This window comes from Callorhinchus milii, unplaced genomic scaffold (genome assembly GCF_018977255.1).
Source record: "Callorhinchus milii isolate IMCB2004 unplaced genomic scaffold, IMCB_Cmil_1.0 Scaffold2, whole genome shotgun sequence".
NCBI lineage: Eukaryota > Metazoa > Chordata > Chondrichthyes > Chimaeriformes > Callorhinchidae > Callorhinchus > Callorhinchus milii.
The window spans coordinates 69,362,233-69,382,452 of record NW_024704743.1 but is presented as its reverse complement, the minus strand read 5'-3'; the positions used below and the strand labels follow the sequence as shown (position 1 = coordinate 69,382,452).

The following is a 20,220-nucleotide window of genomic DNA, read 5'->3' as shown; positions in this document are numbered from 1 at the left end:
TCAAATGCACAGATTATTATTATTAGAGCAACAAAGTACCAAAGTTCAACTACAATGAGGATACCCATCAGGAAACAATTGAAAATAAAATAGAAAATATTGGCAAACCACAGCTGGTCAGTCACCACCTAACAGATAAATCTAGGTTAAAATTTCAGTTCTGATTTTTTAAAGAAAATGTTCACTGAAGATATGATTGAATGCTTCAAAGAATTGTCAAAAGTGTAGGTGTATGTTAATCCTAAGATTTAAAAAAAATTTACAATCTGCAGATTAAAGGTTGAGTAGAAATGATTAAAGTAAGCAAATTAATGTTGGGGAAAAATGATTTTTGGGGATGTATTTGAGCAAGCAAGGAATTGAAGAAAATCTAGTACTCATTATATTTTTCATCACAGGAAAATTATGAAATGCTTTGATAGTGAATGTCTTATAGTACTATTAGCTGTAATTAACAGTTTTAGCAGCAAGCAGTGGTATTTGACACTCGATATCTTTATCTAAATTTTTTGGGAAATTCATTTGCTTACAGTTGTTTCCTATTCCAAAAGATTGAAGAATAGCCATTAGCAGTTCTAATTAATTACTGGAAAAATATCTATTAAATCTCAATTTCCATGAATATTCTCAGATATTATCCATCTATAAAATGTGTGTGACTAATTCAGTCAACTTCACTCATCTCCAGTTCTGTCAATAGAATGGTACATATAATAATCCTTGCATTTGATATTTTGATATAACACCTTATCGTGCTGTTGAGAGGTCTTAAAGCACTTCAAAGGATATACTGTAAATTGTATTTTGTGTACTTTGTATTTTGTGGGTGAGATGCAGCAACCATTTTCACACAGCAGTATTCCTGTGTCATGGAGTGAGCCAAATAACAACAACTTGTATTTATATAGTGCCCTTCATAATAGCCATCTAATAGTGACTGTTTAGCACAGCTTGGGGGAACTTAACTGTAGGTCAGTGTTAGTTTACAGCTCCTGTCTGTTGTACAAAATGGCTACAATGGTTGGATAGTTTGGGGGCAATAGTTTAGTAATGAATAGTCCTATTCAGTATTTGTGGTGTACAATGGTATTTAAGTTATACTCCCTTTTTGTTTTAAAAAAAATGGAAGCTTCCTCTGTTGGTTTGTTTCCTGATGTTTATTAACATTTACATTTTTGCTGAATTGATTCATTGTTATTTATTGTGTTTAGAAGAATACTGACCTTTTTTTTATTTGTCATCCACTGACTTACAACAATGAAAATGCCAGCAACTTCATAAGTATTAATCACATTTTAAACTCCATGTGAGCACTTTGTAATTGTAATATATGTTTGTGCTAATTGAAATTCAGAAGGGAAGTCAGTAGTCTGTCCAATTTGTCTTGAAATGTGTCATTGTCTAATTTAAAAAAAAGTTTCTCATGTGAATGAAGCCCTCCGCGTGCAGATTTGCCACTAATCTTGGATCTGACCAAACAGCATTGATTACTGACAAATGAATAGTCACTCGCTGAGCTCTTGGGTTCTGTACAGATGGAGTTCCTATTTTAGAAGGAAGTACCCGAGTAAAGTTTGCATTTCTTTCATGTTTCAAGGCCATGTTTTGATCCATTTGTAAGATTCCTGACACAATGAAATTAAGTAAAATACATCACTTGGTTATCACCCACCTTGAATTTTTTTTGGCATTGTCATAATTAAGCCGCGGCGACAACATTTTAATTGGAATTCATGCACTGAAGCATCATTCAATATCTAGTGTGGATGTAAGCTAAATAGTTACTGTTTTTGCTTCAGTCCTGCCGATCAGCCAGGCTGACTGGTCTATCAGCAGTGATTTGAAGGACTGCAGACCCACCTGGCTCAGGAACCAGATTGTGACTGGTTTGATTCCAATATTCAGTTACTGTGTATGTCACCTTAGAGCAAGTTCAGTTCCAAACAAACACTGCTCATCTTCCCCTCCATCCACCCCACAGAGAATTGTTGCTAGATGTTCATTTGACATCTAAATATTTGTATTTGTTATTGCACCTATTAGGTCAAGAATGTCTCAAAATGGTTTGTAAATTTTCTCAGAATAGTCACTTTGACTATAGTCACTATTTATAGCTGAACATGGCAGCCAATTTGCCCACAGCAATGTACCACAAACATCCATGAAGTCGCTGAGGATTCTTGTCCCGTCTCTTTTCAGATTGTGCCTTAGGAACTTTAATGTCCACCTGAATAGGCAGACAACATCTTGATTTAACATATAACTTCTGAAGGACATTAGACAATGCATTGTTCCCGCAGCCCTCCAGTCAGCCCGGATGGAGCTCAAACTCCTATATGGGGCTTGAGCCTGCAATCTTTGTTTTTGGGGAAACGCTTTGAAAGCATTGCAGAAAATTTTTTTTTTTTTGGCATTGCTGATGCTTGTCACTCATTATTTAGCCTGTGCTTTGTTTAAGCACCGAATTTTTTTTAAATATTTAACACGTGTAAGGGCAGGCCATCTGTTAATGAAGTAGTGCATTTTGGAAAACTTTCCAGATTCATATTCAGCTGTTTCATGAATGACTTGCAAACAACATTGAAAGCATTCAATTAATTTGGTGGTCTGATTAATTGCCAAGTGTGTTTCTGATGGCAGAGCCCCATGGTTGGGGACATGGCCTTCCTCTTTGGTGGAATCTTGCTCAGCTAGATTTTTTTTGAAGCCGAACCAGGATTTAGTTCACTTAACACTGATTTTCAGTCCTTCATCCTGTTTATGTCTGGAGCTTCAGCTACTATGCAAAATGGATTAGGCAGGACTCTGTCAAGAAGATTTATACATTTTCACTTACTTTGAGCATTTATCAAAAGAGTGACTTACCAAGATGCCCAATGGTTCCAAAAATACTTTCATTGCAAACACTTATTAAATGTGATTGGTCTGAGGAGCTTACCATTTCTAAAAGTATTGAGCAATCTTCCAGGAGTACAATATACTTTATGAACCAATAAGTATAATCTATTAATGAAGACTGAATATTGCCAAATTTGAGCAATTACCAAATTGGGGGTTGGAGCATATTCATTTCTGATTTGTAGCCTAATATATGCAGTTACTGAGTTTATTGACCATTGATTTATTTTGTAGAACCTTAGAACTGATAGGCACCTTGCATTTTTCTGTAATCTAAAAGTTGTTGATATTTTCAGCTTTGCTGCATGCACTTTGGTGTTAATAATAATACTAAAAATAATTGCATGGTCCAAATAGGACTAATGTATGTCAGTCAGATAATGTGTTGACTGTTTGAGAGCAGGATAAGTTGAGACAATTACAACCGGTGAATGCGATCATGAACGTGTTGGGAGATTTCCATTCTGTTTGGCATCCATGTTTTTTTTTGCTGCTGCTGCCCAATTCCCACAATTTATTTAAGGAATGCTTGGTTCAGAGAATTGCTATGAATCTGTTTGACTGAAGAGTTTCTGTTTAGCATAAGTTTTATTTTTAAAGTGCAAATTATCTTCATAGTGCGTCTCAGGCTGACTTGAAGTTTGACTAGTGGGAAAGAAAATTTGGAGGAAAAGTCAGGATTTTTCCAGCTAACTATGTATCGCTTTCCAAATACTCAACAATAAAATTACATTTGTGTAGCGCCTTTCACATCGGGAGGATATCCCAAGGTACTGAGTGTACTGAAATACTGAGTCACTGTTCAGTATAGAGATGATTAGCAGTGTTTAGGTTTGTTTAGGTCTGATTTGATGGCGCTTGGGATAAGCCCATAAAAGTGGGAATTTTCCACCATCTGCTCTGTTCTCTCACCCAGATTGAACACACTCACCTAAAGTAGAAAGTATAACCTTGTGAAAAAAAACAGCTTGTTTGGCATTCAAATACAGATCAGAGTAAGGGAATTTTTGGACTTTCCAGCTCTTCTAGTATAAATAGGAGGGGTGAGGACAAATTGCTGGTAGCTAGACAGGGATTCTCTTGTCTCTCATTTGGAAATGCCCAAAGCTCAAGCTTGTGAAAGTGTTTGAATGATGCAGCAAGCATCCTGTAGTTGGGAATGTGGGTGCTCCCACTGTTCCAGGAAAATTGCTGTGGTCTATGAATCAGTTAGCTGTGTTCTGAGAATCTTGCTTTAAATTTGATTCGACCTTAAATGCCAGATGAGATTTGCTGGCAGGATGGAGTTGCACATGCTGCTTTTATAAGAGGCTGCATTCTTATGTAATAGGTGGGTACTCAGCTGCAATATTGAAACCGCTTGGAAAATATCAACTCAGTCTTTTTTATTTGTTTTTTTATGTCTTCCTTTGAAAATAGTTCATGTATTCAATAATCCTTCCATTTGATAAAGCTTATTTCATGTCGTGAGGATATCTCAAAAGTGCTTCACATGATAATACCGAGGAGTGGAATGGCTGTGTATTTTGTAGATAAATACAGCAACCAATTTGTGCATAGCTAAGCCCAAACAAAGAACTATAAGTGAATGACCAATTTTACTTGGAGGTTGTTAGCCAGGACACCAGGAGAAATTCCCTTTTCAAATAGTGCCACCTTTAAGATCGACCTGAAAAGGCACGGATAGGACCACGCTTTAACATCTCATCTGATGGACCTTAACATGTCCTCAGCACTGCATTGGAATATCAGCCTAGACTATACGAGTTTCAATGTGGGGCTTGAACCCACAACCTTCTGACTCTGAGACTAGAATGCTACCCACTGAACCAAGCTTTGATTGTAAATGCCGAGATAAATCCTTAAACAAACATCTTTTAAAGGAGGTTATTTGTTGGTAGAAAAGCTTGTATTGGGGACCTTGAGGCTGAAGACCTGCTTTCTCTGTTCTCTCTAAACTAAAATGATTGTTTCAGCATAAAAACACTCACCCTACAGAAGCAATATATTTTACTTAACTATAAAACTGTCAGATGTTAGTACAAAGGAATAAATTAACTTGTTTGTTAAAGCGCGTTTGTTTCTAGGCCCCGAGGCTCTGGAGCTCCATCCTCCAGTGCCTTCGCATTGCTTCCTCCCTTTCCTCCTTCAAGGCCGGTCTCAAGACCTTTCTCTTCAACCGTGCCTTCACCTCCCCTCTCGACTCTCTACTCCCTCCTCGCTCCCTTCCCTCCCCTCACTCTGACCATTTCCCCCCTCCTCGGGTCCTGACCCAACTGTCCAGCGCCTTGGGACGTCCTCCCGACGTGAAAGCCGCTCTATAAATGCAATCTTGTTGTTGTTGTTCAAGTGCAAAGGCACAGGGAGAAGAGTTCACTTCATATTGTACATTTTTGTGGACATGGCAATAATTCCTTGTTCTGCATATGCATACCTGGTAGGATATTTTTTTCCTAATGCTTTAGAGGTCTGAATATTAAATTTCAACAATCAAGGGTATTTTAAAAATATTGAATACAAAATTAATCATGAGTGTATACGTACTCACCCCAACGTCAGAGCTTTACATACTACACCTGAACTTATGCAAGTGAAGCTGCAATGGGTACAGCTAGTACACTATAAAGTAGTGACTACTTTGTAGGTGAAAATGGCAGCCAATCTACACAGGAATGTCCCACAAACAGCTATGAAGTGAATGTTGCAGATCCTAGCAGCACAAGTAAAGCTACTGCAGTAGAAGTGATTGTTCATTACATTTATTGTCTTTCACACTATTTGTATCAATTCTCTATTATGAAAATGGTTAAATACCAAATTGGTTACCAGCGAGACAAAAATCATATCCAAAATGCAACCAAAGGCTGGAGAACCACAGAAACTTACATCCAGGCCACAGCAAACACGATCACCTGGGAATGAAGGATTAGGAGGAAACTCGTGAGATGACCCTTTAGTTGTGACAGCGTTACACTCATTCGAAGGACAAGCTCCATGTGACCTGGACTTCAATGCCAACGACAGAATCACTGTGACGTCTTAGACTGACTCGAAGTTTGACTAGTGGGAAGGAAAAGTCGGGATTTTTCCAGCTAACTATGTATCTCTTTCCAAATACTCAACAATAAAATTACATTTGTGTAGTGCCTTTCATGTCGGGAGGATGTCCCAATGTACTGAGTATACTGAAATACTGAGTCACTGTTCAGTATAGAGATGATTATCAACACCGACTGATAAGTAAAGGCCAAAGGGATTTGTAAATAATTTGTTATAATACAGCATTTAAAGGACTTCAATAAAACTCAATGAGAGTACTCTATTTGTGCTTAACCTGTTCATTAGAAATGTTCACACAGGAGGAGGACACTTAGTCTCATCTCCCTGCTACCTGTTTTCTAAGATACACTATTATTATTCTCACCTTCCAGTCTTTCCTAGTACACCTTAATATTTGTTTACTGTTTGGGTGCTTGACAAGTTCTTTTTTTTGATTGATTCCATTGATCTAGCCTCAATAGCCACTTGAGACAATTAATCTCAAACTCTTAACAATCCTATAAATGAGAAAAATCCCTTAATTTGCCACCCATTCTGAGACTGCCCTCTTGTCACCAATTTCTTAACTAAAGGAAATAATTTCTCTTGATTTATCCAATTTTGTCCAATCACAATATTAAAAATCTAGATCATATTTCCTCTCAATCTTCTCTGCTAAAGTAGAAGAAAATATTAAACTTGGCCAGCTTTAAATCCCAGCATCATTCTAGTGAACCTGTCCTCTCCTTCCTGTGATAAGACACCCAAAATTGAATGCAATGCTACAAATAAGGGCAAAAACAATGGTCTTTTACCTTAGTCCTGTAGCTCAGTGGTTAGAGCACTCGCCTTGCAAGCGAGACCTGGCTTCAATTCCAGACAGGGCAAAACCTTGGGCAAGTTTCCCTGCTCCACACACCTAATAATAATCCCTCCAACACAAAACAATAATAAATTGGTCATTTTCAGTCCACGACTGTTTATGGGACACTACTGTGTGCAATTGGCTGCTGAATTTCACCCACAAATATACGGTCAATTCACTTTACAGTTTATTCTGTGAAGCGCTTAGAGATGTTGAGAAGTTGTGAAAAAGCACTATATCAAATGCAAGGGTTATTATTATACAACTCTCATATAACTTCCCAATTTTCATACTGTATTCAACACTCATCTTTATAAATGTGAGAATATATTTCTATTATAAACTTATTCAGAAAGTAAAGTTTATTCAAGTATATAAAAAAAGTTTGATTGTATGCATTTTAAGAATCAATTGGGAAAACATTGTTCAGATCTTCATGTTTTAACTAAAGTGATTAGCAGATTGATTGAAAGACAAGACCTCAATTCTCAATATAGTACAGATGAAGTCTATCAATTAGAACAAACAGCACATTTTCCTAAATGAATGATAGGCTCGTAGCCAACAAACACTGCAAATGGGAATGATCCAGGACTAATCAACACTTTAGACACAATTGATTCCAAAGTTTGATCTGTGATTTTATTTACCTTGAAAGAAACTGAAACTAACCATCAGTATTTTAGCTGACAAGGTCATCGTTGCACTAAAGCAAGATGGTTTCCAATTAAAGCACCCAAGACTTTATAGAAATTCAAAAAAAAAAGTTTTTTTCTCAAAATACAGAAAAATCAAATCAGTAAACTCCTGATAACTGATATAATTGCTGGTTTTAAGATTCTAAAAGGACTAGATAATGTAGACCATGACAAGTTCATCTTCTCCCGAACAGTAGAACTAGAGGCCTGCGATTGAAGGGGGGTAAATTCAAAACAATTCTGCAGAAACATTATTTCAGTAAGTGAGTGTAAATCTATGGAACAGGCTCCAGAGGGAAGTGGTGCAAAGAGAAAGTATTGGTTCTTTCAAATGAAAATTAGAGATTTCTTTTAGGAAATAAAATTTAGGACACAATATATAAGTAGTTCAGGGCATGACTTGTGCATGCGACTGCCGGGATGGTGGAAGGAAGGCAAACTGAATGGACCTTGATGTTTTTTCATCTAGCAGTTTCCATGGTCCTATAACTCAACTCTAGCTTAATGTAACTCATCACTGAGCCCTTTTCCTTTGGAGTCACAAGTTATAATTATATATAATGAAATACATAATTAATAATTATTTTATTATTATTTTATCAGTAGTTTACTGTATTTCATTTGAAATCATTCTAGAACTGTTGTTTCCAGATTTCTCCATAAAAGGTTTAATATAGATACAGCACTAACTAGCCAAAGTTTAATAAGATGGAGACAGTGATATAATAGTTATTGGCATTTTAGAGCTCATTCCAAATCAGAACATATTTTTATTCAAATAATTTCAAAAAACTCAAAGGAGGAGAGGAATTAAATCTCTTTGATTATTCGATCAAAAACACAGGGCAAGAGAGTGAATGAATCAGACCTATGAATGCAAATCCAATAAGAATTTTGTAGGAAATTGTGCTAATGTATTTTGGAATTCATTCGGATTGACCAGTTTCAAAAATAGAAAGGTACTGAAACTAACATAGATTTAGCCCATTGAATAGATTTAGGAGTTTGCACAATCATCTATTGGTATCTTACTGTTAGATGCTTGATTCCTTTCAAATGTCTTGTTTTGGTTTGGCTAACCTTTCCAATTCTATGGTCCTGACCTCCGGAACTCCCTTCCTCAAGGCCTCTATCTGGTCCCCTCAATATCTGTCTTAAATTTCACCTTAAAACATTCATCTTCAACTGTGCCAGCGACTGCCTACGTATCCCCTTCCTCGACATCTCACGCCATCTTTGTCCTGTGTTTTGAGATGTTGCCCTACTCGAAAGCTGTTGTATAAATACAAATGCAAGTTTATTTTTATATAGTGCCATTCAGGGCGATAGGACGTTCCAAACTGTATGATAGTCCTTGGACAGTCTGACCTGAGGGTGGGATCAAGGGGTTGGGGAGAAGAAAGATGACCGAAGGTGCAGTCAAAGAGTAAGGTCTCAAGACCAACTTTGAAAGAGGTGGGGGAGGAGGCGAATCAGAGATAGAATTCAAGAGAGTAATAAAAATAATAATCCTTGCATTGGATATAGCGCTTTTCACATCTTCTAGACATCTCAAAGCGCTGCACAGAATATACTGTAAAGTGAATTGACTATTTTTGTGGGTGAAACGCGGCAGCCGAATGCGCACAGCAGTTTCCTACAAACTATTAAAAGTGACCAATTTTTTGAGGAATTATCAGGCGTGTAGAGTAAGGAAATTTGCCCAAGCTTTCATCCTGCTGGGATTTGAACCCAGGTCTCTTGCTCTAACCGAGTGGAACTGAAAGCCCAACCGTCAATGATGGAACGGATATGGCATGAAGCAGCCAGTGCCTGGCTGCGCGAAGCAAGCAGCTGGGTTGATAACCTTGCCTTGTTTTACTGTATATATTGTTAGAGGCCTTTTTTCAATATATTCTGAATTTATAAAATCCAATAATTTTTCTTCATTGTCTCCTTGTTTCTTCCCCCCCCCCCCCCCCCCCCGCCCCCTGCCCCCCATAACACTCACTCTCTCATCTCTCATGGGTGAACACATCCCTCTACAAATAGAGTTGTAAAACTAGATTGTGTGTGATTGCATCATGGCACGTCTTCTCAAAATAGACCTTTTTCCCCACATAGTAAAACACCAAGCTGTGTTTAGCTCTTGCCCCGCCTGGCCAAAATCTAAGCAGGGTTCTGTGTTTTAGTCTGTCACACTACTCCATTGAACAACACTGTTACTTGTGCCTGCCAGTTGACTATTTCAAATTGTTTGACATATTTACTGTTCATTTTCATTGTGTAATTGGTTGTAGATATGAAAGCGACTTCTCAACAAGTACTTCTGAGGTACTTCTAAAATATGATCTAGCAGTCTACTCTGTGCAAGAAGTGACTGACGTGGCTATTTATTGCACAAATGACTTCTGAAGAAAACTGCAACTTGCTGTAATCTGCAGTGGTAGCTTAACCATTGTGAAACCAGCACCACATTACCAGCTTTGCTTGTTAATCCATGTGAAATATAGTTGCCACTGATTTCCCAAAAGCAGAATTTAATTGACATTTTTTGTCTGTTTAAAAATCAGCATTATATTAGTCCTGCAAATGCTTCTATCTCACAATTTCCAAGATTTAAAATATTCTTACCTTTCCGTGGTTGAGGTTATCAGCTGTGCTTTCTCAGTGAATCTTTAAGTCCTTTTATATACTACAGATGTCAGTGTCTCACTTGTTAGAGAATTCAATGAGATAAGAAAGTTGGCAGTTTCTGTAAAATGTTGCAGCTATTGTTTATGTGAATTGCATCATTAGCTGAACAGTAACATCCAAGATGGTCCGAGCTGGACAAGCAGCAGGAAAGCTTGCCAGACAGTGGTCTCAATGACAAGCTATGCAGTTTTGGCTGGTTGGTCTCCAGCAATACCCCAATGCAAACCATGGGCTCCCCAAGCCTCAGCTCTTGTCAACTTGTGCCTAATACTTTCAGAATTAAGTAAGCAGGATACATGTCTCCAGGGAGAGAGATTCCAATACATATGTCGGGAATTGCCATGTATAGGTGAGATGCATAGAACTCTGTTTGGTTTGGATATCTTAAGGAAGGTGATGGGAATCTGTGTATGTCACATCCGGCTGACTTTCTTAAAAAAATATCTGGGCGATCCTGCTTCAGTGGTGCCAGAATAATGGTTATAAATAAGTTGTCATGGAGATCGTTTCAATTTTCCTTTGGGTTAGAACAAATGTATACATTCCAGTGACTGGTTGATTCCTTCTGTGACTCATTCTCTGTCTAACTTTATTAAGAATGAGTCACGATTCTAGAAATGGGTGGTACATGTTTTAAGATATTTGAAATGAAGAGAGAATGGTGGCTTTCTTTCTCTGAGCTGCTCAATGTACGGAATTGATTTGGGGCATCACAATTTACCATCACAATTTACAGTCACTTTAAAAAGACTGAGAATATTTCCCAGAAGTGAGTGTGTTAAGCAGTAGGTGGCAATTTGAACTATTTGGAATGGGTGCTGGTGTCTTTGAATGGCTTATTATTTCAAGTTCTGTTGCAAATTTAAACGTTCTTTATAATGAGCTCCAGGGCTATCATCTGGAGTTAGAATTCAAAACTGCTGTCTCATATCTTCGTCAAGTCTGCTGAAACAGGAAATGCAAATCACAAATTATAACCTCTTGTTTTGGTTTGTGTTGTTCGTTATCTTTCCTCCTTCCTCTAACACTGTTGACCCCCTGGTTTAATTGCATTACTTTCTCAACTTGATTCCAGTGGGTTATCACACTATCCTTTTCAACTCATCTCACATTGATGAGATTTTTGCTATGAATCCTCTAAATAATGAGTTTGGATAACCTGAACCCAGTTTCTATTAGATAGAGACACAAAGCACTTATTGACCTGGATACCAATTTGAAGTTATCAAATTTGTGCAGTAAGAGTAGCAAGTCTGAATTTCAGATGAATATAGATGATTTTCTTTCTGAAGCTGAATCATTTAGAGTATATAACCATCAACAACAATAACTTTCATTTATGTAGTGCACTTTACATGGGGTAGCATTTTGGACCATTTAACAGTGGCGGAGCCTGATACTGAGTCAGTGAGAGAGTGGAGGTGACTTTGGTACGGTCAAAGAGGAAGATCTTCCGGTGCGATCTGAAGACTGGTAAAGAGGCATTTTAGATCTTTTTAGGTAGGTAATTTGTGATTTTTAAAAAAAAAGAAACAAGATGACATTTCATTGCACTTTTTTACCAGCACTTCTGATGCTAGCTGCTATTTCAAAAAGTTAGAAATCTTTATGATAAATCCATTTTTTAAAAAATGTTTTGTTTTTCCTTCCATGGATCACATTAAAAACAAGTATGAATATGCAGGATGAAATTTTACTGTGTTTAAAAATTGCTTGTAAGTTTAGTTGTCTGTATTTAGTCCTTTTTTGTGGCTGCAGGAAATACTGTAAAGCATTTCTGATCCATTTGTAGCTTCAGACGTTGCTCTTTTACAGAATCATTGGAGCTTTGTTCTGGTATTTCTGTGAGCAATATTAACTGTTTGAAATAACCTGGCTATTGCAGTCGGGTTCTGTTTTGGTATGATTGCACTTCTGGGGACCATAAGGAAGAATGAACACTATAACTAGTTATTTTTATCCTGGAAATAAATGTAAATTGCTTTTATTGTTAGGTTCTCACTACAGCAGGGTTAGTCAGCCAGTTAGTGAGCCACATTTCTGTGCGTCTTCCAACGGAAATTTGTTAAATTGCAGCTATCTGCTATGAAGCTGTCTTACTGGTCAGATTGGTGATTATTCACAGCTCTGGCATACACAGTTGAAGTGGAAAAGGAGGCCAGAGAGCACTGCGAAAGAGAGGCAGCTACCAGAATTCTGCTACTGCTCCATCTGGGATTTGTACGGCAATGTTGAAATGCGTTTCAACCTACAGATCTGCCGTTTTGTTTGTGCCATTCATGCGTGCTTGATGTTTTTTACTGTATCAACCAATTCCTGTTGTGGGCTTTGGGAAAAAAGCAAAGATTTTTGAAGTAAATGCATTGCATAAAGCTGGAACTTGCAATTAATGGATAATGAAGCACAGCCGTTGAACTGGCAGCCTGACAGAAGCTTGACGTGAAGTACATGAGGAAAATACCATAGTCAGAGCTGTTTTTCCTCTCCTCTGCAATTACCATGTTGAAAATGAATGCTGCTTTCCTGTAAATTGTGACAAAACGAAACTGTTTATGTGCTGCTTGCTCAACAAAGTGTACATTCAGAACATTTCTGCATTGTCCTTGTTGCTTATTCAGTGCTATACAAACACACCAGGCAGCATCTTTTCAGCTCATTGCGTTTCACATTGGAGATCCTGCAGTGTAACTGCCGGAGAAAAGTGACTGCTCAGCACAGGCACCATCGCTGACTGAGTAAGTGTCCTCATCTGTTTCTGGGTCACGCTTGTGTTTTCCACCTTATTGCAGCAAGGATTATTTCTCCCATGTGGCCTATGTTCAATCGTACCACAGGAGTTCATTAAGTGAATCCTTTCACAAGAGATTGGTTTGCAGTCGCTTCTGGATACAGCTTTGGTCTGGCATGATGAGAACCGACTGTACAGAGGGAAAACATTCTTCAGTGTCTGTTACAGAAAGCTGCTGGGCTTCTGTGCCTTCTTAATTCACTGACGGTCTAAACCACATGATTTGCTTTACTATTTAAAGAATGGTGTTGTGTCACCCATAACAACAGCAGTGCTGCATTGGGGTTACTCTCAAATAAGAAATCAGTTCAACATAATCAGCACATGTGTTAGCACCGGAGCTAAACGTGTTTATAGTGGACTATAAGCCATTTCTGCATGCGGATTATGGATAAGAGCAGTGTATACTCTCCAACCTAGGAAACTGCTCTTAGTAACGCAATAGGATCTGTGACGGCAGTGCAGGTACGGTCCCTGTGAATAAAGAAGATTATAACATTTGTGTGTTAACGGGATCGGATGAGTCGAGTGTGTATTGTTGTTCTGGAGGAGGTGGATGATGACTCTCCCACTTTTACTTCTAAAAAATCTTGGGAAAAGTATGAGCATTTTTCTCAACCCATGTCAAAGTCCCGTTCGCCTGAGGATGGAAGGGTGAGCATATTTCAGCTTGTCTAAAAGTATTGACATATTTGCTCTATCCATTTGACTAGTCAACTGTGTGCATCCAAATATGGATTGTTTTCTTGATCTGTTTATGGAAGGGCAGAAAAAAATTTGCAGAGAGGAAAAATTGAGGCCCCAGGATTTTAATCTTCAAGGTTTAGTAGTCAAATTACATAAACTGGAAAGATGGTTGTATTCAGTTTTGTGAATGAATGCAGTATTGAAAACTCTGATTTTTCTAGTGATCTCTCCTCAGGCTAAAGAAATTGACACTATATTGTATCAAATTTCGCAATGAAGTTTAGATATTTGGTTTGAATGCTGTGTGTATAATTGCAGTCTTACAAATCTGGATTTATGTATGTAGAATCCTTATGTACAATTACAGTCGTGTTTGCTGTATGTAACACAGATATCAATTAGTGATGTCAGAGCCGGATGGTGAGGGTTTCCTTTACATGTTTAATGTTGACTTTAGCTTTCTTTGTATGTTACAGCCACCACTGGTTCAAGCTATTTTTAATGGAGATCCAGATGAAGTCCGATCCCTAATTTTCAAGAAAGAAGATGTTAATGTACAGGTAAAGAGCAGAATCTGCTTTTATTTAATGCCATTAAAGTGTGTGCTGGACTCCTTCAATTGCCATTTAGTTACTTTTGCTTATTTGAACTTTCAGAAACGAGATCTTAAATCCTACATTAATTTTTGTTTCAAATATCAGTCATGTTCCCAAGGTGGTTAATTAAGGCATAATTTTTGCAGAAATTCTGCTGCAAACTCTTCACCATCCTATAGGTATTATATATGCAATGGAATCTGAAATCTCCCTTTGTTTTATTTTCATGTTGCAGTTTTAATTTTCAGGTGGTTTTATTGGGTTGTTCCAGTTCACAGGAGGTATTCCTGATTTGAGTTATTGATCTCTATCAGGCCATCTGGGGAGGCACTTTGTTTTTCACCCATCCCCAGCCACCCAAGTAGGCAAGGAATTTGGAGGACATACCTCTGGCTCTTCTGAAGGTTATTCCAATGAAATTACGTAAAATTATTTTAAACGTTGGGGGAAAATATCTACTTAAAAATCTAGGTATGTTTGAGGTCAAAACTAGTCGGTTTAACTTTGTTAAACAGGTATATTTCTTTATGTTGGGCATATAGGAGATTGAAGCAAGCTAACAAACATCTTGTTTTAAAACCTGCACTTTAATTTGTGCTGTTTAATTTTTGTCAGTGGAGCACTGCATTTTTTCATTCTATTCACTTGTTTATTATGTAGAAAAGGAAGAAGTTATTCCTTTGATAAAATCTAGTGTCTGGAAATGTACCGAATATTCTACAGCTAATGTACTTGCCATATGCTGTAGAACCATGAGCGCAGTGATTTTGATCAAGTGCAGAAGTATTCTGCAGGCTTGATTTTTATTTATTTCTAAATGCCTTGTATGTACTTTTCATTAAAGAGAACATTTTCTGTTTAAAACCTTTGGAGAATGAAGCTGTGCTTTTGAGATACTTAATACTTTGAAGCGATTGTAAAATTAAAATGGGTTCAGTTCCAGATTGCATGCCTTTAACTAATCTCTTTCAGAAAAATTTTAAATCACATGTTCAGAGACGTAATTAATCTAGCTTCATTATTTTGTGTGTTTGTATGTTCATTTTGAAGTATAAATACAATACAGAACTACATTTGTAAAGTGCCTTTCACGTCAGGAGGACGTCCCAAGGCGCTTAACAGTCAGGGATTAGGACTCGAGTGGGGGGGAACCAGGAGGGATGAAGGGCAGAGAGGGAAGGAGAGTGGCCAAAGACACGGTCGAAGAGATGCGTCTTGAGGCGTGCCTTGTGGGAGGCAAGTTGAAGGGAATGTGGGATGGAGTTTCAGAGGGTGAGGACAAAGAGGCTGAAGGCCTGACCGCCGATGGTGAGGTGGGCCGGGTGGGGGACAAGGAACAGGCCGGAACCTGCAGAGTGGAGGGAGTGGACAGGTTGATAAGGGCTTAGCAGGTCTTTGAGGAAGGAGGGGGCAAGGCCATGGAGTGCCTTGAAGGTGAGGATGAAAATTTTGAACTCGATCCTCTGAGGAGCTTGGCAAGGGTAATTGTGATGGGGTCACGAAGCCTGATGCTGGAGAAGACATGAGCTGCAGAGTTCTGGATGATCTGCAGCTTGTCGAGGAAGAGTTTGGAAGGCCGACAAGCAGGGCATTGGCATAGTCGAGCCTGGTTATAATGAAGGCACGTATGAGGGTTTTGGTGAGGTGGTGGCGGATTCGGGCAATGTTGTGGAAATGGGGGAAGGCAGAGCGGGTCATGGCATCGATGTGCGTGAGATTGTATGCATTACAACAACAACAAGATTACATTTGTATAGCGCCTGGATAGTGTGCAGCACTTCAGATCCGAGATGGGGTCAGGGGGGGAGAAGGGAGGGGAGGGAAAGGGGGATGGCCGATGGCATGGTCGAAGAGGATGGTCTTGAGGCAGGACTTGGAGGAGGCTAAGGAAGGGGCGAGGCGGAGTGATTAAATTTAGAATTGATCTCGGTATAAAACTCAAATCATTTCAGTGCTTGAATAAACTGCTCAGGTTAATCCCTAGATTTTTTCCAATGTGAGTAATATTTACGCCTGGGAATACGTTCAAATAACATTCCCTTAAAAAATACTTGAGTGATTTATCCCTTGGATGTGAATATTCAGAATATTTCTTCTTTGCAGTTATATTTTATGGCTTTTAACCTTCTTGCTTTGTTTCAATTGAGTGGTTCCACACGGTTTTATATATTATGCCAAATATCTCAATAGTTCATGTGTTATGAATAATATGAAGAATTTCACAAATTTATGCAGCATAGACATTTATTGGAACTGGTGAGTGTGCCATCCAGACTCAAATGACTAGAACGTTGACAACAGCTTGCATTTTTATAGATCCATCCAGCCAGAATAGCATCTGAGCACTGTACAGTAGTGGGGTTTGTCGCCGAGCAAGGAGGGAGAGAGGTGACTAGGTATAGTTAAAGAGGTAGGTCTGAGTGAGCCAGCCAAACTTAAATAACTAGAACAACAACAACAACTTACATTTATGTAGCACTCCTCATGCAGGGCAGCGTCCCAGAGTCCAGAGGTAGATGAGAATACTATTTACAGCCAGACTTGCAAGGTGCTATTATGGGTCATGGGGCTTTTGAATTACAAATCTTTGTTTTTCTTCTCTAATCTTCTTTTCCAAAGGTGCTGATCCCCTGTGTTTTGCTTACGTTGCCATTCTTTGTGTGATCTTAAGCAACTGTGTTGGCAAACTATTTGGCCATGGGGTTTCACACAAGTTCAATTCTGTGGTTTGCTTTTCATAGATGTATTTTCAGCAAGGAAACTGGATACCAACGAGAACAGATACCCAGCCCTTTCTCCCTCTGCTTCTTCTTAATACCAGTCATATTAAGACAATTATAATGTTTCTATTGCCATTCCAAAATCGACATTCAAATTAGGACCTTTTCAATGTATGAAGTACATCATGTGACACATTTATCCGCATAGCCACTGGAGGATTTTTTTTAAGTTCAAGGTATTAGACACAATTTTTCTGTACGTAGAATTTTTATTCAGTCAAGATTTAACCTCACTATTATAAATTTCCTGAGCTTTCTTAATCATCATGACATTCTCAGCTTTGAAGAATGTTTTTCCTGTTTTACCTTTATTAGCTTAAAATAGTTTGCAGTGAATCAGTTTGGATTTGCGTAGTTGGCTTTGTTGCGGACACTCCTTCCTGCACTTGATGGAAGGTCACATTGCTGACAACTGCGTATGAGTTGGTTACTTGTACAAAAAAATAATGAACAGGTTAACAAGGGAGACCCATATATGTTCAAGCCAATACCATAAGCTCAGTTAAGGGCAAAATATCCTGAATAAAATTGCCTGAAATGTTCCTGGACTTTCACTGCTCTTTTCCCATGGTTGACCTTTTTATTTTTTTTATTTAGTTATTTATTAGGAAGTAGGTCTCATAACTATTTTCTCTTTCTTCCTTGTACAACATGAGACCTGCTACTTGGAAGAGCGTTGATTTGAATTACAGTGGAAATGGCTGAGCTTTCTTTCTCCCTGTCCATCAGGAAGCACCTTGCTTGACGCTTTGCATTTGCCGCAACTGAAGCCAGAATTTTATCAATGTGGGGAATCACTGGTATGAAATTGAATCCCATCTTTCTATGCGTGTCCAAATGCGTCACCTGGGTTGAATGCATTTGAGTTCAGGGAAACAGACTGAAACCCCGATGGCAGAATATATCTTACACACTGCATTATCACGTGACCTCTCTGTCCACGATTGTGTGATTTCAATGGACAAGAAAACTGGATGTTGATGTCAGTTTTCCTCTTCCCAAAAAGGCAGGTGTTTATCTTTGTACAGGTAACCTTTTTGTTTTATAATTAGAATGAGAAATTGTGAATTTTAAAACACTACACAGCAGTAAACCCCATGGACTGATGTGGGCAGCCTGAAGACATGTAAGGGTTTGGTTAGATTCCATGACTATCAGTAATTGTGCTGCATAGAATGAATGTGAACAAGAGCATTAAACAAATGACACTTGAGCTCTTTGTTGTACTCTCTCTCTCTGCAGGCCAGTGTTTCCGAGAGTGGAAAGTTCTATGGCAGCAGAACAGTAATCCACTGTATTGCAAACTGAGCTTGTGAAGATAGCACTGTAGTTGAGTTGGGCTGTAAAGGCACATTTAATCACAGTGATTTATTTTGGAATGCTTTTGTTTGGTACAACCAAATGGATGAGCGACTGGGCAGTGAATGTATCCTAAATATGATGGAAAAAAATTGGACATTGCTTTTGTACAATTGTTGAGAAGTGAAAAGACTACAATTGTAAACTTTCATAGAAATAGTCACAGCACAGTAAATGCTGATACCTTGATGAAAGATCATTTGTAGAAATGATCAGTCAACATTATTTAGAAGCCAAAGAACATACAGAACTGGAAAAGACTATCGTCTCTTGCCTAATTGTCCAATTGCATTCAATGTTCAAAATATACTATTATGATATTCTTATGCATTGCCTTTTCTTGTTATTGTCTATCCTCTTCTGAAAATGATATGAGCTCTAGTTTTCCTGTGGGCATATGAGTCCACAGATGTTTGTTACCTTCCAGTATCTTGTCAAAATGGTGTTATTCATTGTGTGAGCCTAGATGGTTATTATTAACAGGTTATTTAAATGTGGCATAAAGAGAGGTATCAGAATCTCTAGACAATTGCATCTTTCAGTAACTGCACACGTGTACCTTTAGCAAGGGACCATTGGATAGCAGTCCATAGAAAACAGTACATAGCTTCAGAGTTGCAAAGGGAAATTTCAAGTCAGATCACAGGACGTTTTACTCAGAAGGTAGGTAATACAACAGCAGCAGTTTATATTTATATAGGGCCCTTCACGCGGGGTAGTGTCCTGGAGCGTTACAAGTAATGATTGTAACAGGTTACTGGCAGGAAGGGAAATTAAGGCCAGGACCCAGGACTCATTTTATTAAAAAAACAGCTTGATGCTGTGAGGGGAGGAGAATGGGTGGGTTTTCTGGAAGGATAAGATCAGATGGGCCAAAGGGCCTTCTTCAGCTAAACCAATCTTGTGACCTTCAGAAGTAGGAACTTTGGTTGATCATTAAACTAAGTGCTGAAACAAACAGCAATTGTAATGTATTTACTGTATCCCACACTGAATCTATAATTCTGTATAACTAGCAATCCGACTGGAATCTATCATATGTATACAGTTGCATACTTAATGAATAAATGTCACTGAGCCATTGGGCATTCAGCAGCTTCATTCCACACCAATCAAAAAGGCAGTGCTCTTTATTATTACACATATACATTTTGTAAAATAGAATTCCTGAAAACTACAAAACTTTTAATATTTTAATTGGAGAAGGATGAACTAAGAATTGGGCTATTTAAAGAATTTTAACTGAAGTAAAATGAGAGACCTTTTATTGTATTCCATTATAAGTGGTGTAGCAAAGTACATGCTTTGTATACTTATGCCTCTAAGATTTTTGTTTAGTTTTCTGTCATTTTCAGTTGAATCAAAGGTGCACAAAGCAAAATTAAAATGTATCTGCTGTGTAAATATGAATATTTTTGTAATAAGATGGCACAAGTCAAAAATATTCACTATTTCAAATCCCCACAATGGGGACAGCAGTTGTGGTCAGTGCAGCTTTGAATTGCAATTGATTCTCATTCTTCAAGTAAACAGACTGATTTGAACATCTATTAATTCCGGTCTAGGACAGAACTGTATCGATATCCGCTCTGGTACCACTGACCAGTTGCAGTCAAATTGAGTCAAATCAGAACATACTTGACATACTTGATTTTACTCTTTTCAATGCCTTTTGGATTCTTGCACATAACCTTAGGAATGTCAGCAGTTGGAACATCGAGTACTATTTGGCACTGTTAGTCTTCAAAGTGACGAACACCTGTTTTATTCAGCTGGAAGTGTTTTGGAACAGGGAGCTGGAATTATATTACCTTCTCCCATTGGCTCTTGCTTG

General features: G+C 38.2%; 1 protein-coding gene across 4 annotated transcripts in view; it reads left to right on the top strand.

Annotated features, from left to right (window-relative positions):
* ankrd28b (ankyrin repeat domain 28b) overlaps positions 1 to 20,220 on the top strand; it is a 96,936-nt gene that overhangs the window by 10,564 nt on the left and 66,152 nt on the right. For 3 of the 4 annotated variants that reach the window (XM_042346699.1, XM_042346684.1, XM_042346710.1), the window contains exon 2: positions 14,128 to 14,211. In XM_042346699.1, coding sequence (XP_042202633.1) covers positions 14,128 to 14,211 — 84 coding nt within the window. Of the gene's footprint in view, positions 1 to 13,480; positions 13,619 to 14,127; positions 14,212 to 20,220 lie in introns of those variants that run through there. The other variant, XM_007897606.2, reaches the window with a different exon arrangement.